This window comes from Cupressus sempervirens, chromosome 5 (assembly GCF_028749045.1).
Source record: "Cupressus sempervirens isolate cs-2001-9-10 chromosome 5, ASM2874904v1, whole genome shotgun sequence".
Classification (NCBI taxonomy): Eukaryota; Viridiplantae; Streptophyta; class Pinopsida; order Cupressales; family Cupressaceae; genus Cupressus; species Cupressus sempervirens.
This window is the reverse complement of record NC_143122.1, coordinates 938,692,257-938,713,125: the sequence shown is the minus strand read 5'-3', so window position 1 is coordinate 938,713,125 and position 20,869 is coordinate 938,692,257. Positions and strand designations below refer to the sequence as shown.

At 35.6% G+C, this 20,869-nt stretch overlaps 1 protein-coding gene across 1 annotated transcript in view; it reads left to right on the top strand.

Annotated features, from left to right (window-relative positions):
* The window catches only part of MBD9 (methyl-CPG-binding domain 9), a 99,679-nt gene that overhangs the window by 34,598 nt on the left and 44,212 nt on the right, over positions 1-20,869 (top strand). The window contains exons 4-8 of the mRNA XM_089833003.1: positions 84-773; positions 2,509-2,793; positions 8,757-9,092; positions 10,002-10,100; positions 18,756-19,193. Of these exons, the coding sequence (XP_089689129.1) occupies positions 84-773; positions 2,509-2,793; positions 8,757-9,092; positions 10,002-10,100; positions 18,756-19,193 (1,848 nt within the window). The remainder of the gene's footprint in view (positions 1-83; positions 774-2,508; positions 2,794-8,756; positions 9,093-10,001; positions 10,101-18,755; positions 19,194-20,869) is intronic.

The window sequence follows — 20,869 nt, the reverse complement described above, 5'->3', positions numbered from 1 at the left end:
CTGTGTCATGTTCTAAGAGTATGCTTTTTTGGTTGAGCTAATTTATTTATTTCTTGTATTCTCTCCTGTTTACTTATATATAGGTTTGGGAGCTACTATGGCGCTTCTATGAATTTCTTGGGCAGAAGGAGCCACCTTCTTTAGAGGAACTGGAAGAGGAACTTTCAGATCCTTGGCCTGACGACTTAAAGATTGCTGAGAAGTTTGATAAGCAAACTATGGAATTTAGAGAGTTGACCAATGCAAGTAAAGGTGATAAGGGGAATTTTGCTTCTACTTTTCACAGTTTATCAGATACTCCTGTTCTTGTGGAGAGTGGAAATGAAGATAGTTCATTTGAAACAGGATCTTTAAAAGATACTGGACAGGGCAGGGTTGGTGCTAATTCTTATGCCAGGTGCAATGGGGTAGCTTTGGCTAGGTCTCATATTCCATTGTTAAAAGTTCTTCTTACTGAACTACAAAGTAAAGTCTCTGCAGTTTTAGAACCGAATGTTGACATTGGAGAAGTGAAAAAGCGTGGAAGAAAAAAGGAGTCTGAAAGTATTGCATCTTTAAAAAAGTCAAAACACGAGATACCTCCTGTCAATGAAGTAACTTGGCCAGAGTTAGCACGACGGTATATCTTAGCTGTCTCTGCATTAGATATGTGTGGTGACATAGGAGAAATGTCAAGCCGTGATGCAGCAAAGATTTTGCGGTGCATTCAAGGAGATGGTGGAGTGTTGTGTGGTGCATTACATGGTGTGGTGGGCATGGAAGTAGATGCCCAGGTAAGATTTGAAAACCCAACTTATGGGGTTATATGATCTAAAGAAGAATTTTAACTTTCTGAACGTTATTTAAATTGTAGATTGGACATGTATGCAGAAAGTGGGCTTTCTTTTGTGTTCCAATGGTTTTTAGTATATTTATTTAGTTTATGTGCAAGATTGTTTTTTCACAAGGTATCATAAATTTTCTGGGATGAAAGAAACCAATGGCTTGAATATGCTAGCCCTCAGTTGCTTTAGTTAATATGGCTGTGTGGTTGCAATGAAATAAATTGTAGTAGTTTTCACCCATGCTCATTTCTTGTCTTTGATGTGCCGTGCTTAATTGTTGTTCGCTAGATTATTGACTAGCTATGTTCTTTGTGCATTCTCGTGTAGCAATTGAGTTTATAATTTATTTAACCAATATTTACTTCTATTCACTTCTTTCTGGGATGGCATACGGGTTGGAAGGTGGGATCATACAAGCAAGGTCCAAAATGTTGATGTGAGTGGTATTGCAAGTGGTTTTGGAGTTTAGGTGTTCTTTTGAACTAAAACATGGTCAAGCTCTGGTTTGTATCATTTTGCATCTTGTGCAAATGAGTGCTGTGTTTGTACCAAAGTAACCAGAATCGGAATCGGCAAGGCCGAATTGAATTGCGAATTGGCCATGAATCGGAAAATTAAAACCCTTGAAGTTTAGTAACTTATTTCATAAACCCTTTATCGCTGATTCAATTCACGGATTCACAAAAATTTGATTGGCTTGAATCGAACTGCGTGAATCGCCACGATTCTCGTTACTATGGTTTGTACATATGTATCAACCTCTTTTTACTATGGTTTCATTATTATTTTTTTGTGCCATCAGGGTGTACATGTGCTATGGTTCTAGCTGCATTTGTTCCAAATCACAGGTCTGAATTACTTTTTAGAAAACCTGTTAGCATTTGATGCAATCATTGCCTGTCATAGTGCCATCTGGTTTTATATGTATAATATTTTTCTGTTTTTCTCTTCTTTCTGCTGGCTTTGTAATGCCTTCTTGTACTGTTGTCATTATATGTGAAATTTTCTCACATGTATATTACCTTTCCTGTTCTTACCTATTAGAATTTTATATTGTTTGTCTATATTGAATCCTCTATCAGTATATCTAAGAGACACATGCTGATTAGTGTGCCACTGACCTTGATATTTGCAGATTTGAGTTTTGTGTGTGTGTGTGTATTTATACATAAATTGAATTAACTGAAAGAGTTCATTCTATTCAGTTTGGTGCAAGTCTGAAGCTGGAACTATCTGGTAATTTGCTACTATTTTTCAAAAATCAATAATTAAGGAAGACATTGGAAAGCGTTTTGGGTCCTTTATTTCTTATGTTTGAATTTCATGTCCCTATGACTGAAAATGAAATTCAGAACTTGACACATTTTTAATACCTACTTTATTTTGTAATAAATATCCAATGCTTTTTGAAATGGGTATTTCATACTTAATATCGTCTCCTTTCTGTATCAGATATATGTTTTTTGATATCCATGCTTGAACAGTTGTGGTCTGTGATTGCATAGATGACGTGTAAGAACAAGGGCATTGTGTGTATAATGCAACCCGTTAACAAGGGCGTTACATGACAAGGCCTAAACCTATCAGCTTTTGAACTATTTTTCTTTGCAGGACATTGTTTAATTTCTTCTTGACAGTAGAGTTAGATTGGAGTTAACCCTTTTTAATGTCTCTTTGTATTCAGCTGCTTGCAGAGGCAGACAAGAATGTTTTGCGCAGACCAGTAGCAGAAAAAGATGACAAGTTGCACACTGGAGGTGCTAATGATGAGCACAAGATTAGCGAGGGGAAACCAGATTGGGTGGAGGTTTTGGAGCCTGTAAGAAAACTACCAACAAATGTGGGAACAAGAATCAGAAAATGTGTATATGATGCACTCGAGAGGGATCCACCTGAATGGGCAAGAGAAATTCTGGAATGGTCTATTAGTAAACCAGTTTATAAAGGGAATGCATCTGGTCCAACAAAGGTGACTCCAGTCTGTATTTTTGTATTTTTTTAAAGACTGTTGACCTATTTTAAGATGATGTTTGATTCTTTTTTCAAGAATAATAAATGTTTAAAAAGAGGCAGCTTATGTTGAGCCTATCTGGTAAAAGACATGTTTTCAATTGCCAAATCACACTGCTTAGATATTTTACTGTTTGTCAAGATACAGTTGCTTTATTTTATTTGCAAGAGTTCTTAATGCATCCCCCTTTCAAGATCTGGTAAAATTTCACTTTCAGATAGAGCAAATGTAACTTCTTAAGTTCTTTGTATACTGCTTTGACAAATGAGACATGAAAAGTTTCAGAAATAATGGAATACGTTTTTTGACGTTACTGTGGAAACTCTTGTGAATGTTGTTTAAAGATATTAATGAATTTCTATTCCTTGTTCTCTATCATAAGCTGTTGGTACAGCTTCTTGTTTGGATCGCAAGATTACATCATTGCAGGCTTAGCCAATTGATTTTTAACTTCAAGATTTATCTATTTGTATGCAATTTTTTGTAGTTCCTAAATTCATCAGAATATTGTTGCTTCCCTTTTAGTGTTCCAGGGGTCCATCATCAGAAAAAGCCGTGGAATATATTGGACCCCAAAATACACAGACTCAGAAGAGAGAAGTAACTGGTGTTTTTAACATTTAAAGACATGATGAACATTGAAATGTGAACAATGGATTTTCCTCAGCAATTTTGAGATTGCTGTTTACCGTGCACACCGAAGGCTGTGTAGTGTAATACTACGCAGTTTGAACCTTCAAAATATACTATACTATACAATCTACACATCTCAAGGTACAAAGTACCACAAGGCAGGCAGAGCTGATGCGGCTAGTGTGGGTGAAAGCTTCATGTTAAGTTGATCCAGCAGCATCAGCAGTTTATCCAGTAGATCCAGTTGAAGAAGCAGCATGAGCACGAGAAGTTCCACACTGAGAAATAGTGACAGGTTTAGATTAAGTAGTCGATCCAGTTCCAGCATCGGTAGTCTCAATCCAGTGGCAGTATATGAAAGCAGTTAGTTTATGTGTACAGTGAGTGAGCTGATATAGAGCAAGATCCAGGTAGCTCGGAGTGGGATTGTTGTACCTTGAGCAAAATGCAGTTCGTGATTATTGTTAGTGAGATTATTGTTCTAATGCAACGTATTTTGAAAAAGTCAAAAGTATAAGTGACTGGAATAATAGAGATTTTGAAACAAGTGAATAAAAGGTAATTTAAAAGGAAGGAAAAGGATGGGGAAATTCTCCTATAAGGCATTCATCTTAGATGGCCAACCAACTGTCCAACCATTTGTACTGGCTAGTAAGACAAAAGAAAGGTTTTATCAGATTCCATGTCTGATTTTTGTTTGGTCCCTTGCGCACCTTGTCTCAACCGAGGTGTCAGCTATTTGTTTGTTCTACCAGGGCCACAATTTTTGTAGGAACCATGACAACTAGAATGCTGTCCTCTCCCACAGGATGAAATCCATCAGTAACCCTTGGTGTGATCTGGTGTAAGCAAGAAGTGTCCTTGCATTTTGCCAACTCCGGAGGAATCCCGTGTAGCAAGAGCAGGAGTTTAGTCATCTTGGCATGAATCTTCTTTCTACACTGAGTAGTAGTGTGGCGAAACATTCCTCCACCAAGTAGCTTGGCTGTCAACTTTAGATTTTGAACACTAAAACAATATGGCCAATTTTGAAGCATATGGGTCAACGGAAGGCTAATCTAAGAGCTAATTCCAACACCCATCTATAGTTTTCAGAGATATATCCATCTCAACTGAAATTTGGGTAGAGAATTCAAAGAGCCTTCTTCCACCCCTAGAAACTTTCTCAGCAAATTACCCTTGGCCTTGAAGCAAGAGTCAAACCAGAATTGAAAGGCCAGACTGGAGCAGTACCAAAGGATTCTGTGATAGAGTTGAAAGCAGGTTACCATGGTTTAAGTATCAACTAATAGTAAATACCTATAACAACTCCACTAATAATCACATAAAACCACTGATAGAAATCCTTGTGCAAAGGAGCAGATCTGGACATTGCCATCTGAAAAGGGTCACCATGAAGAGCACACGATTATACTGGGAGGGGGGTGAATCAGTAGAATAACAGCTTTACCAATTTTAAAACTTTTTAACCAAACAATTACTTCAATAACTTTAAATGCTGAAATCAATAATTATGCTCATGAACACAATGACACAAGATTTGCATGGAAACCCAATGTGCGAGAAAACCATGGCAAATAAATGCTTTTTAATATAAACTGTTCTTTTACAATGATTTGTAGGCTATGACCTACTAGAGGCTCCAACCCCAATGTTTATCAGCACCAACTCACTGGAAGCTCCATTTCCACACTTCGCAGGCTCCGACCTACTGGAAGAACCTACTTCCACAGCTGTCTTCATGAGCACCAACCCACCAAACCCCAAAACTATTTTTCCAACTTGATAATGTTGCTTATTCCAACTGATAAAAGACTCTTTAGCACAACTCTTTCTCTTCTGGTCTATATGAATCTGTTCATTTATCTCTTCCTGAAGTCAGTCAATGAAACTTTACCTTAATTTTGAATTTGTTCATTTATCTCTTCCTGAAGTCAGTCAATTATATAATATCCTCCTTTTACACTTTTTCTCTGATATACATATCAGATTAAAATCTGAATATATACTCTGTTCTTTCTTATTTCTTTCTTATTTTTCTTCTCAACTCCCTAACTTATATTTTTCTTTTAGCCGAGTCTCTATTTATATTTTATTATTTCAAATACGAGTTATGTCTCTTGAAAGGAGACGTCTCTTATAAACAACATATCTTTTCATTTTAATTAATTTATTTTCATTACAATTACATGAGATCTTAATGGCACCTTTCCCTTTAAACACAAACTCCTTGATTTAACAAATGTATTATTCAGAATTTTATTACTTCTTCATTAATTATGAAATTTGATTCATCCTTATTTATCAATGATGTGGCTTTTTCATTTTTTTCAGAACTATAGTATGGTTTGACCCATTTCTTTCTTTCTTCATATAGAAATAATTTTATTATAATATGTCCCTTTTTTATAGTGCCAATGCCCTTCTTCATACATAGCCAAAAATATTGATTGCTGCTTTTTTATGGCTGCCGCATATCATCTTGTCTTTATTTTCAATGTTGCTGTATATACTATCATCGCTGCTGTGTATGTTATAAGTTTCTTAATAGCTGACAACTTTGATACTTTGGCAAAGTTGACAGGCAGAATTTGTAATCGCTCACCTGAGTGTAAATTTATTTATTTGTTCTCCAAGCTGCTTCCGACAATGTCAATTCAAACTTGTATTATTTCTATTGCTGCCTTGTGTATCCTTTTGACTGCGTATTATATTTGACTGTCACTGCTTAAGATTAATTGATAAACTTTATATCTCCACTGACGACACATGTTATAGTTTATTGGTTTTTGGTGGACCATTATATGCTTATTTCGATATTGATCTTTCATTGCTTCAGTCCTGTAGATGCACGCAGTCGGCAATATACTTTATCCAGACTTATTGCATATCCTCCATCGGTGTTTGATAATTTACTGTGTTTATTTCTTTTTTTCATTTTATCTGGCCTCCATATGTTTAATTGACAATGCCGCATCTTTGTATTTTTCTAAATATGTAATTGCCATCTACACTATGTGATTCCGTACTTTTCAATCGTATCTTAAAAACATAGTATTCCATCTGTAGGTTCGTTAAACTTCTAATGGGCTTTTTGTCTTGCAAGTATAATCTCTCTCTCTCTCTCTCTCAGGAGCTCATCTCACTTTCTTCATTATTCCTTATATGCTCTTGGCTGCCCTCAAAATTATCATATGTCTTAGCTTAGCTTGCTTGTAATTTCATGTTCATGCCTTTGACATTGATGATAGTTGTACAAATAGTCTTATCCTTGCTAGTGAAGCCCTTTGACATCGATGACAATTCTTCCATCACACCAAATGTCGGTAATCCATTGATGCTGCAATAATAGACCCCACCAAAATCCTTTTAATCTTCAAATAAAATCCATCTCTGTAAAATATACTTAATTATCTACGACTTTCTTAATTCCTTTCCGAGGTACACAATAGGAAAGATCCCTACTGAACCTGAACTGAAGATGCTGAACCTGAATCATGTTGTTATGCCCGATTTGCAAAAAGCTACCATGCCTCAGTCTCACACATGACCCATGGTCCACAGTTGTCTCCAGAGGTTTACATCCTAAGCCCATTAGGTTACCACCTCCCCTAAACAATGCATGTAGAGATAGACATTGACAACAACTTCAAAGTTGTCCAATAGTGGCTTGAAATAATATAGAATACATTTACTATATTTATATAAATATTTATTATCAAAGTATAGGCTTTTTAATGTATTATATATTACAAAATATATTATATTTATTTAGAAAATGCATTATGCTTTCATATTTTCAAAATTTTGATATAATATTATAAAATTGTATCTATCTAGTGTTCACCCAGCAGTGGTTAGTTTTGGCATTGTTGATATTACCACCTAGGTTTGACCTGCTGGGCTATCACAGTCTTGGTGATTTTCTGAGGTGTTGCCCATGATTTAGTGTGCTCAGGAGTTGTAAAGTGCTGAGGGGTTGATGCCAGGCCCTTTCTGCGCTGATGTGCTCTGTGCCCTTACTGGACTTGCATGCTCACATATTTGGGTTGTTATGTGGTCATGTCAGGGATGGTGCATCCTGATTGTGGACTTACTGGTTTATAGATCCAGTTCAAAAGCATGTAATGATAAACAAAAAATAAAGTGTCAATGTATCTAGATATATATGATTAATTATATTAGTATATATACTGCATTATAAAATTATAGATATTGAATATTAGAAAGTATGTTAATATCTTTTTAATATAATAATATATAACAAAAACTTATATACGCCAACCTTCTATCTACAGCCAAGGGAATTTTTTTGCTACCAGCATACATGTACCCTGTACTCCTGAGCAATATTCATATATTTCAGTCCAAGCCAAAATGTATGGAGCTGGTAAATAGTTCTTTTCAGCTAAAATTTGTGAGCTACTACTTTGTGTCAGGGATAGCTGGAGACTAGATATCCTTTAATTTTGAACTTTTGAAAACTTTCATTGTGACAGTTTATGAGAGTCATCAATCTCAAAGAGGCCTATTTGGATCACCACACCAGAGGGCTATTACTACAGGCACACAAATAACCTGGTTTGTATAATGTGTGAAAATCCATGCATTCACTTCTATTTGTATCTCAGTAGTTGTCTATGTTGCAAATAAGTAAAAAATTATAATTACAGTTGGTCATTAAAATATCTTGCAGATACCATGCTCAAAAATATCCTTCTGTGGTGGAACTTTATGATGTGTACAATAGCTCTTTAGTCGTCTTTACATATATTTAATCCCAAAATATTCTAAGTAATCCTAAGAAAGTTGTGACATTCCACTCAAACATACAACAAACACATCTCTTCTGACATTTACAGTATAATACTATTTGGTGATTTATATTATTAGTCACCTTTAAGTATCAGTGATATTCAATGTAATGAACTGAGTATTTTGGCAACTCAAGTATTACTGACAAGTACAGCAGTATTAATACTTTATTTTTAACATAAAGCTTGTCAAAAGATCAGGACATCTCCCACTGTAAATGGCCAGATGAATATAGATTGGAAAAAGTCAATCTGTTTGCGGTTTGGTTGTGCTTTGTTTTTTCAGCACCTTCCTGTAAATATTTCAAGCATTTATTTAATTTGTTCTGGAAATGTAAATGGATAATGTATTTTGTTAAACAATATATGGGTAATTCTTAATTTTACATAAGCTCTCTTTCTAATAAATGACTTATCATTGATAAATTTTCTTGGAGATTTTCTGACGAAAGAAATCTTCCTATTTTGACACAGAAAGCTGTGCTTTCCATTTTAGAAAAATTCTCCACTGAAGAGCAGGTCCCAAAACCTAGGAAAATGAAAAAGCCGAAGCCATCACCTCCAAATCCTGATTTAATTATGAAACGATGCAGAGTTGTATTGCGTCTTGCTGCAGCAGCGGATGAAGCAAAGGTATTTTGCAACTTGTTAGGAGTAACACTTCTAAATCCAAATGATAATGATGAGGAAGGAATACTTGGCCCTCCTGCTATGGTTTCTCGTCCACTGGATTTTCGTACAATCGATTTAAGATTGGCTGCTGGTGCTTATGGAGATTCATATGAAGCTTTTCTAGCAGATGTTCGAGAGGTATGCAACTCTCTCTATGAAGTTCAGCTTTTCTGACAGTGGAATCATTAGCTAATATGCATGTATTTTTGCTTCTTTTTCATTTAAAAAAAAAATTCCTGTACAACTGCAAAGCATTTTCTCATTATGGCTTCTACAGAGGATTCTATGCTTAATTGTACGATGCTCTTTGACCTATTTTTCATCTGCTCCCATGGTATGGGAATGCTCAAAATGAATGTAAATACTAAATATGGAAAATAACTATTATTTTTGTCCCTTTTATGAATTGATCTACAGATTTAAAAAATAATTATAATGACTGGTACGATTGTCATGGCATCATGCACAAGTTGCATAGGGATAAGACAAGGGTGTTTTCTGGTTCTGGCACAGTAATAATAAAAATTGCAACAGTGGAGAAAAATTATATCTTGTTTTTCTGGCTTTTTGTAGTATTTGAATGCTCCAGTGCAAGATGCTGAGATGTAATTTAATGCAAATACGTTGTTAGAAAACCCCCGAGTATATAAGTGGAAGCATTATAGGCTTTGGGCAATGCAGTTCAAATATTCATGACATAATGTAGAATGCTTCTCTATTGTTTAAAACCACTAAGGGTGGTTTTGAGAAAGTGAATTGGCTGGCATTTGACAAGTATTTGCATCTCTTATTATTAGCTAGTGAGAAGCTCAGAAAAGTGTGTGAGCAGTTTTATTGTTGATAGAAATAAAAATAAGTTTAATATATAATTTTGATTTGGTATATTAGTAGTGCATTCAATATTATTTCTCAGTATCTATAGCATCTATATTCCTCAGTTTATCAACTAGTGAAAAAAGTGTAATTTTCAAATCTAAGCTGTGCATTTTTTGAATTCTATGTATGCTCATTTTTGTAATATTTGGACATTCATGTGTTTACAAGCAGGTTTGGAATAACATCCTCACAGCCTGTGGTAGTCGGTCTAATCTGATACAACTTGCTGAATCACTTTCAAAAACATTCGAATCACTTTATGAAAAAGAGGTAATGATATCAGTTGCTTAAAGAATTAATGTGTGATAGTGCAGTTGTTCATTGTAGTCTCAAGGGCAATGCCTGAGCAAGTTGAGATATTGGTTTGTTTATTGCATGAAGGGAATGGAAAGAATCCATTTTGATCCTGGATATAGCAGCTTGTCTTTTTTTCTTTGCTTTTTAATTTTTTTTGTTTGTGATGAAATTTTTATAGATCTGATAAACAAAGTGTATAGATCCTAAGACATCATTCCTTGAATGTTTCAAATTTACTAAATGTAATTTTTGTGAAAGGCTCAAATCACTTGGTCTGTAGAACAATGGTGTCTCTTGGAGGAGTGCTTACAAAATCAACAACTGTGTCAATAGATGTCGAAAGCTAGGAACAGGATGATAATGACTAATAACGTATAGAAGATGCAATTTGAAGGACTCACTCGAGGATGGTCTCCATAAAAGGAATTATTGATTTTCTGTTTGATTGAAATGTCCCTAATATGTCTCACCTGTATCTGAAAACAGGGATGTTTGGGTAGGGATGAAATTGAAATGCCCACATTTAAGAAAGTTGCAGGGATCCCTGGGCATCCTTACTGTTTGTCAACTGTCCCTGAGACATTAAGACATCTCTGATAGTTTGAAGCTGTTTTGAATAACAAAAGCAAAATAAAATCACTTCATGAAAACAAAAATCTGTTTTTAGGGTCATCTGGATGTTTTCACTTCATTAATCCACACCTGCAGTACTTAACTTTTTACAATTGTTTGAAAACCTTTTGTATAATACTATATTGTAGCATTAATTTAAGATAATTTTCAAATATTTTTTGTCCCTAGGTATTCTCAGTAACCAAAGAAAATTGCTAGAAACATGAATGTTGATTATGGTTACTTGCACCATATTCTTGTTCTTAAGCAAATTGAAATCATGAAGGCAGTCTTATCATGCCTGCATTGCTGTAGATGTTTTTGCAAATTTGCAACTTTGTATTATGTTTCAACCCATGTGACATAGGTAAGCAAATATTCCTTGCAATGCTGGGGGATGGATAACATAGGATGGTAGTGAGAAAATACTGATTAATCATAGGATATGCATCAGATTTATTAGCAAAATATTGATTGCAGACAAAAATAAGCCCTCACCCCTTGTCTTAAATATGTTTTGAAAATAATCACTGTATAAAATCATAATTTTTAAACATTCAGTAATTGAAATTGAAAGCCACTGTTTGCATAATTGAAGTATTAAGAAGTGTTACCCAGGGACATGCTTCTCATGGAAAAGCATCGAGTTTCTGAATTGGAGATGGCCCTGAAACATGGAGATGCCAGTGCAGGACGTCCCTATGCTGACTTGCCACCTCCATCACACATCCTTATTTGTACCAAAGACATCTCCCTCTGAGTGGGGTGTTGAAGATCTAGCTTCGGGAGATATCTTTCTTGTATCTGAGATTGTTGTCTCTGAGTTGCATTGCTGTTCCATCTTCCTCGTGATGTGTTCATTCTCTGCTGATGCTGTTTATCAATATTCTCTGCTTTCGTTTCATCTAGACAGCCGGTAGACTCTCATTTAAGGCAGCTGTTATCATTTCATTTACTGGGTCTGTTCAAGTCAAGGATATGCTATTTGTTTCATGTGTAACACAAATGTTTGAAGTCTATGAATAATCATGTACCTCAGTGTCACTTGAATAGTGACTAAATACGTCTGCCTCTTCATGAGCTCTTTGTTGTTCCTTCATCTATTTTTAATTTTTTTGTTATTTCAACATTATGGTCTGGTGTTGGTTTTTTTCTCTTTTAGTAGAGACAATAGTATCATGAGCTCTTTTACTTTTATTGTATCAGAGAGCGATAGAGAAATGTATATAATGACTTGTCATTATTTTTCATCCGTAGAGTGAGTTTTGTGAACATTTTAAAGATGCAAACTTACATTATTATTCAATAAAGTCATATTTGTAGTGTGCTGTGGTCTTCCCCTCAAGTAGGAGAGTTTCCCAGGGTAACATCTGTGTTTTGTGTTTATCCATTCTTTATACTGTGCTATATCTGCTATAAAATTGAACATGGTATTAGAGCAAGTTCAAGCAAAGCCAGGATCAGAATCATTCAAAGTCAGCAAAGCCTTCTTATTTTTTTTTCTCATCCAAATAATCCTTTCTAAGAATCCAAGATGGTCAACAGTCTAAAGCATAGTCTATATCGGGTCATGGAATATGATATATAGTTTCGTATGTATAATTATAAAATTATATAATTAAAGGTTTTTTGTTTATTTTGCTGAGTCATAGGTGAGTCACAAATCGAGTCGGCCTTGCCGAGTTTGACTTCAGGAACTCTGGTCTAAAGGTTGAAGACAGGCTTGATGACGCGTCAAATTTCACCTCTTGGAAATTCTGAATTAATATCCCATTGGAATAAAATGATCTTCTGGACTTCATGGAGAATGGGATGTGCTCGAGGCTTCCAATGAACCTGAGAAAATGGAAGAAGAATGACATTAAGGCTAGAAAGTTTTTGATAGATTCTGTTAAGGATCATCTTGTGCCTATCATATCCAAGATGAAGACAGCTAGAGTCATGTTCAAGACTCTTCATGACTTGTTTGAGATCAACAATACCAACAAAGCTCTTGCCTTAAGACAACAACTTGATCATATTAAAATGATTAAAGGAGAGTCATCAATTTCCTACTACGTGAAGATTTTTGATTTAAAAGATCAGCTATGATATATGCCATTGGAGATATAGTTGTAGGTAGACACCTAGTTAAGTTGGCAATGAGTGGTCTTCCCGAATCTTGGGATTCTTTTATCCAAGGCATGTGGAAGATCTGAAATTCCCAAGTTTGATTGTCTTTGAGCTGATTTCATTCAAGAAGAATCCAGGTTGGTATCAAGAGGAAATGGAAGAAGTTCTCACGATGAAGGAAACCACATTCTTGCTGCTTAAACATTCAAAAGGATAGGAAGTGAAGGGAGAAAAGGCAATTTCAAAAGGAATAGAGATAGAAATTCTGATTCAACTTTTAAACCAAAGCAAAAGGAGGATTTCACTCATACTCAATGCTTCAGATGTGACTAGTATGGTCACTTTACTCAAGATTGTGTAAAAAAATCAACATATCTTGCTGCTGCTGCAAATGATGATGAGATGTCACCTAAAAAGGAATCCACTGATTATTCAGAAGGATTTTTCTTCATCTCTGCTTTGTCTAGTAACCTACTGTTTTGGGAGAAAATGGAAGCACTCAATACCCAGCCTTGACTACATATTTTTCATCCAGTAGTGACCTAGGTAGCTTCCATTTTTTCCTTATGAATATTAATCTTGGAATAGTTCTTATCCAAGATTGTTGTCCTATTTTGTCTCCTGTGCGGGTACATATGATGGCCCCACTGTTTGTATCTTTGCCTTAACTATTTTACAATAGTTTTACAATAGTTTGAGTGAGCCCCACATGGAAAGAAATGTCAGTGACAAAGAAGAATTTAGTACATTGGGTAACTTTTTCTATTGTGATTGTGGCATCAATACTTCTAGTCATTCAGCATTACCCTTTAATTGTATGTTCTCAAACTCAATGGAAAAGAAGGAAGTTGTGTGATGCAGGAGCATCTTGCATGGGAAAATTATTGAAAAAAAAAAAAAAAAAAAAAAAAATCTGGAGGAGAGAGAAAGTGACGAAAATTAGAGGAGAATTTTTTTTTAAAATAAAAAAGGGGAAAAAAGGAGAAAAGAAAGAAAAAGGGGATTTTTATTTTCGAGGTGCATAGGTGGCATAATAGAAAAAATAAAAAATAATTGGTTGTCATTCCATTTATCGAGGTGTGTGGGAAGAATTCTAGAAAGTTATGAATATTGTAGAAAGTTGTGGATATTGTAGAAGGTTGTGGAGGAATTCTAGGAAGGTTGTGGATAAGTCATGTATTGGGTGGTAAGTGCCTATTTAAGCAAGGCATATGAGCATTTCTAATCAAGCTTGAGAAGTGAAAGCTCAAGGAGGAGCTTGAGAAGGAGAAGCTCGGGAAGTAGAAGCTTTGGAAGGAAAAGCTTGGAAAGGTGAAAGTTGTGGAAGGTGTGAAGGCTTCAAGGTGTAAAAGAGGAGGAAGTGAAGAGTGAGTTTTCCTGAGTCTGTGGACAGAGTGCCGAATGTGAGGCAGTTTACAGCAGGATTGTGATGGTGTTGTGAGTGTGTAGACAGAGCGTCGAATGTGAGGTAGTTTACACTTGGATCTTGGATAAAGTTGGAGAAGAGCTAGTGGCTGTGGTTTAGAAACAAGGAGCTTGCTTGGTGGCTTGCGAGCACAAGTTGAGATCTCAGAGGTTTCTACCAGAGTGTAGATTTGAGCTAGCTTGGGTTTGGATTGGATCTTGAGAGATCTTGCAGAAATGTTATTGTAATTGCTATTGGATTTTCAAGTATAATAAAATTGCTTGGGAAGTATTTTGTCATCTCTTTGTCTCCTTATTGTGGCATTTTCGGTTATGAGTTGGTAGGGTGGTGTGGCCCTTCATCAAGTGGTATCAGAGCGTACCTTCATTAGTGGTATCAGTTTGTACCTTCATTATTGTGGTTCTTAGAAAGTTGAGTACTGGTAGTTACACAAGTCTTCCCAGTGACCAATCTTTCTCCACCACAACCCCACAATCTATTAATTTAGCTTTTTGTTTGGGTGAGAAATTGTTACAGGCCTCCACACCTTTGCCTTAAAGCTGAAGGAACTGTGCATTAATAGTTGTAATGGCTGCTGTGAAATTCAAGTCAATTAAAACGACATCACCTCAAATTAGTGCCCTCTTGCGATACAAAGTTTTGCTTGATATCTGCTAGCAAACTGTTTTAAATGAGACTTATTATCGAGTGGACCCCTAGCAAATTCTTCAAATAGTTTGGAAGGGCTGCACTTCAAAAAGAATTAGTTGGCTCACCTTTCCATCTTCAAAATCTCACCTTCAATCCCCATGCACTTTTGTTGAACTTCGTCATTACTCATGCTTTGAGGACTCACAATGAACCTGCAAGAAGTGAAACTTTTCAATTCTAAATCGTACATGTCAATATGAATGGCAAAAGGATTTTTTTCCTTTGTTAAACTCTAAGGAATCAAGTACTGCCTACATAAATTTCATCACGCTGTGAAAACTTTAGAATGTGACAAGGTCACCGGGAGACGGGGAGGCTTTGAGGTCTTCGATATTGGTACTGGTACTGGTACGACAATTTTTCAAATAGGAGACGGGGGTATTTGGAGACGGCAATTTTTTTTTTTTTTTAAAATTTTTTTTAATAGTTTAAACTTAAAGAGTCTAATACTAAAAGTAAATACAAAATTTCAAAATTTCAAAATAGTAATACCGTAAGACTAAAAGACTAAAGTAAATAATAAATTAATAATACTAGTGTTGTCACATTAAAAATTAAAATAGATTCATAGAGTCAAACTGTCAAAGATTATAATAATAATAAGCGGTCAGATACAGAAGTATATTACTGAAATAGATTTTAAAACCTGACAAATTGGCATTGCTACAAAAAATTTGTGAAAATTATTGCAACATTGATGCATGCATAGAGACACACTTAGGATTTCTATTTTCTAACTAAGAGTTAGGATTGCTTAGTTTAAAAGGGAGTAAATCATTTTGTAATAGTGTTTTTTTTCCAGTTGCACAGATTCAACTAACAAAGATTCCTATATTGGTACTAGGATACTGCCAACGGCAGATAAACAGGTACGAATAACAAATACGACTTATACATCAAACTGAAACATGATATCCTCTTGAAAAAACAGAAATATGGGACCAAATACATTCATGTTAACATACATAAAACCTCTAGTCTATCACTGTTATCGCTGAGTCTTTATCAGCAAATAGATGCTTGGTTTTCATGAGGAATAATACTATTATCAAGCATTTGCATATCAGATTTCTGTAACATACGTAATACTATCTTCTAATGCACTAATAACAGTTTTTGCACCCTAATTCCTTAGCCGCATAAACTTATGTGATTTGGGATCTTTACTACAATCCTGTACAGCTTCCAATATGTTGTCTTAGACTTGTATCGTGTTCCTGTAAGTGACGTACATCACCAAGCAGTTGTTACGGAATTCATATAGTACCTTAGATTTTTGCATTAAAAACATTTAAATGAGGGCTAAAATATATAAAATTATTTAATATTATATTTTACATTTATATTTTATCAGGAGACTTCGGGGAGACTTCACTTTTTGGATTAGGAGATGGGGAGACTTCAGGAGACTTCGTCATGAAGTCTCCAACCTTTTTTGAGGTCTTTGGAGACGCGAAAAGTCTCCGAGACGCCACTTTTAGGGGGGAGACGGGTCTCCTGGTAACCATGGAATGTGATCAATGGCATTGGTATGACATGCCTCCCAATGTGACATGGGTTAGGGGGATATTGGATCTTATGAACTCATGCCTACCGCAGGAACCTCTCACTAATTGAGCTCGACCACCACCTTAAATGAAATTTTATAAGTTATAATTAATATGGGATAGAGTGGAGACATCTCCTACTTGTACCTGCATCCCCAAAATATCACCAATAGGGGATGGAGCCATAGCTAGCAGGAGTTGCTTCCTTGGGGTGTATAGTTTGTAGGTAATTTTGAGCACAATGAGATTTTCTGGTAGTCATGTATTACTCTGGAGGAACATAGATTTTTTATGGTAACTTCTTGACACTAAATATTGGATGCTTATATTTGGAATATACATCAGTTACATTCATGATACTATTTATACTAAGTTACCGATTCGGATGCGGAACCGGAAGCGAATGCTGGAAACGGATGCGTGTTGCGGGATTTCTTTTTGGGTGGGGATGTGGATGCGTGTGTATATATATAGGTATATATATACATACCAGTGACTTCGAATAAGAAATCTGGGTTATGTCAATGCCCAAAAATGGCTGATTGCTAACAAATCTGTTTATTAGCGGCAATGACACCTTGAACCAAGATGTCCAAATACAGGTCAAACAACTGTAATGGGCACCTTGGAATGCCCAAAAACTAAACCAACTGCTGAAATAGAATTTTTATGCAAACTGGAAATTGAATTGATGCTGGAATTATATTATTTCTCAAAATGATGAAATCAAATACAAGCAATGTATTCCAAAGGCCAAACCCCAAGGGAATGACGTCTAGAATGTTACAAGAGAGAATGAACGCCCCCTATTTCCAAGAAAGATATGTGATTCACACATCCAAGCTCTTATCAAATGTCATTCACAAAAATCCGATGCTGAACAATGAGACTTTCACCCCTATTTATCCTTTTCCTTCACCCTTCTAAAAGGAACTAAAACATTAATTAATTGCAAGTGCTAGAAGCTTCCCCCTTCCAATAATTAATGCACTCTCTAGAAACTCCTCCCTTGCAATACAATAATTAAATGTGCTTCTAGAAAATTAAATTACTAGAGGCTTCTGCCTTTCCAATAATTAATACACACTCTAGAAGCTTCTCCCTTGTAATACAATAATTAACTAAATTAATTAAATATAAAGTCACCTTTTAATTTAATTTATTTAATGACTTTATAAGAAATTAATTTAATTTCCTCTTATGCTCCACTTAGACTTTGGAGAATGTGAAGGTTAAAAGATGGGGTCATTACAACAACAAATATAACCAAGATGTATATAAATATGCAACTAATGTCCATCTGGGCTGTAAGTATAATTGGATAACATATTAACATGTAAATAACTGCCCAGAACTTCAACTGCCGTAGACATCTAGACACCCAACCAATGAAGGAAAGTTACAGAAGTATTAGTAGTTTTGCCAGCCGCAATACTACAGAAAAATTAATTCACAGTCTGCCTGGACATATTAGGACAGTATGCCATACTAGAACTTCAATCCCATACTTCTCTTAAGACACCAACATCATCAAGTAGAAAGCACAGAAATCCCTGACTGGACTCTGGGTGGCATCCTGGTGGCATCCACAGGGCTTCCAGACATACAAGGCATCCACATGCACCAGCTTCCACATCCAGGGTTGTTGAGGAAGAATTGGTAACTTAGAATTTATTATAATGTTGCTACCATATCAATTGTATGATGCTTTTCCAAAATCAAGTGATAGAAGTATATTTATATAGTGTATTAAGAAGTTGATTATATTATATATTACAGAAAGTTTCCTAACCTGCTCTCAAAATTAATATAAACTGCATTCTTTTTTGCATTAATGAAATAAAATTTGAACTTGGGGGATTTTCTCCCTTGTTTTTAAAATGGTTGCATCTTACAAATAGTTTTTAATAAGTTAATATTTTACAAAAACTGTGTGACTATGAATTATAATAAGTAATCGTCAAAGTGGGCTTCAATTAGCTAAAGATAGCAGAAAGTAACATCTATAGATTTGATGCAGTAGATTATTATATTTCTATTCTGGTTTTGACCTATACAAGAATTTATTGAAGAGTATAGCTACTTCATATTCAATGTTTTCTAGGTTAACATTTTCGTTTTGTGTACTAATTTGATGCTTGAACTTAATTACATTATCAGATTGAGTATCAATCTTTGATCATTAATCATGAACATTTGGTCTCTTTTGCTTTTGAGCTTATCATTTCTATCATGCTGCAGGTGCTTGGTCTACTTGAATTGAACAAAGAAGACTGCGATCGCATTATTTCAGAAGAATCTAGACAAACTGTAGTAGGTAGTACTGGTCAAATGGAAGAACTTCCTAAAGCTCCCTGGGAAGAGGGTGTGTGTAAAGTATGTGGTATTGACAAAGATGATGATAGCGTACTCTTGTGTGATACGTGCGATTCAGAATACCATACATATTGTTTAAACCCTCCACTGGCCAAAATTCCAGAAGGAAACTGGTATTGCCCCTCTTGTCTAGCAGGCCAAGATGATTTACAGGAAGGGTCTGTACCTGCTTCTGATATGCTACCAGAAACTCTGTACAAAAAGAAATACAAAAATCATGAAACACGTGCATATTTTGAGTCCCGATGGAAACTGGCTACATCACTGGCAGAAAAGGAGTACTGGCAACTTAATGTGGAGGAGGTTTGTTTTTAAAATCTTTTACTATTGGTTCTATTGGATATTGAGAGTCTAGTGTGCTGTGGATAGTCTTGAAATTTCACATTATACTTAAGCTCTTATGTCATTCATCATAGAACTGTACCCATGGTTATGAGAACCTGGGTCAGCAGTACTATATTCATTTTGATGTGGCTGTTGTGGTGGCAGACACTAGGGGTGGTGATTTATTTTATGAGCTCAGGAAGATTTGCTTGTGGCCAGGTTTAAACCTGAATTAATGTAACAAGAGTGTGCGAGTGTTTGAACCCAGACTACGTTTTCAAAATAAATAGCTCATAGGGCAGGGGGAGAGATGCAATTCTCACCCGCTGTTGTCATCTTCTACATTCTTTGACAGTTTTTAGTTGACTTGTGAATGCCGTACTTTATATTGTACTTTAATAGCTCAGATACTCTCTATGCATTCATTATTTTTTGCATACATCATAAAAGAAATCATCATTGCTATGACAAAGTTAAAATCATTAATGCAGCAGTGTTTTGATATGTATCAAGTTTATGAGAAATATTTGCAAGGCAACAATTAAATTTTTTTCATTAATATTAGATTGTGATCAAATAAACCTTGCTGTTATGTTGGGCTCTTTCTCTTCCACTTTAATATGTCTCTAATTTTGAAGGCTTTGTTTTTTGTAATAGTAATTGTTTCCTTAAAGTTGCTCTGATACTGTATTTTTCTTTTATTTCCCTAATATATTGGATTTTTAATTGCATGCCTTGACTTTATAGGTGGTCAAAATCTTAACCATTTAAATGATGGCTATCGCAGTTCCCAGTAGGTGCTTGTGTCATTGCTAAAATGGAGGACTTGTTTATTGGTGAATGTAAAATATTATTGTCTGTCTGCAATTCCAACAGAGAGCTACACAAGGCATCTTCTATTCCACGAGTACAACATGTTTGCAATTTTATGTTATTGTGAAGAGTATGATTGGTGGATGATCTTATTCCTAGCAAGTCTCTTGTGTCTCACTTTCAAAATTTCTTATCTCATATGTCTCCTTGTTCAGGCTACTCTAAATTTCTCTCTTCACGTGGCTCCTTAGATTTCTTTTCCCTTTGAAGTGTGTTTAAATGCTATCCAAGCTTGACGCATATTGTATGCTTTCTAACTTTTTAATCGCGTAAATGCTTACCATTCTATATTTTTACAATAACAAATCATATTTTAGCTCATGTGCTTTATGAGTTAGTACTGGACACATCTCCATGCAGTTATCATGAGAGGAAGTTTTGGCTTCGGGTAGTGTCTGTGGTTCTGCTGGTGTGGCTTGCTTGATTAGAGACGACATTGCCAGTGCCGGGACAGTGGTTCACTCTCTAGATTCATGTGGATCGAGATCAGCCACATTGGTCACAGTCTCAAAGACATCTTTATAGCAGTATGTTATTTCCCACCGACCACTTCTCCTTAGCTATACATAGTCCAAGATGGAGATCCCTTCTCCAATTTGTACAAGCGCATCTCCAAGTTATCGAGCTTGGGTGACATCATCATTTGGGGGTGACTTTAATGCACAAACTAGAGATCTTTAGCTCCTCACCATGACTGCATTCCAGACTCGATTTGTACTCAGGAGACAGATCCAACCAATATGGGTTTTTATTTTCAACACCACTCTCAGGACTGCCTTGGG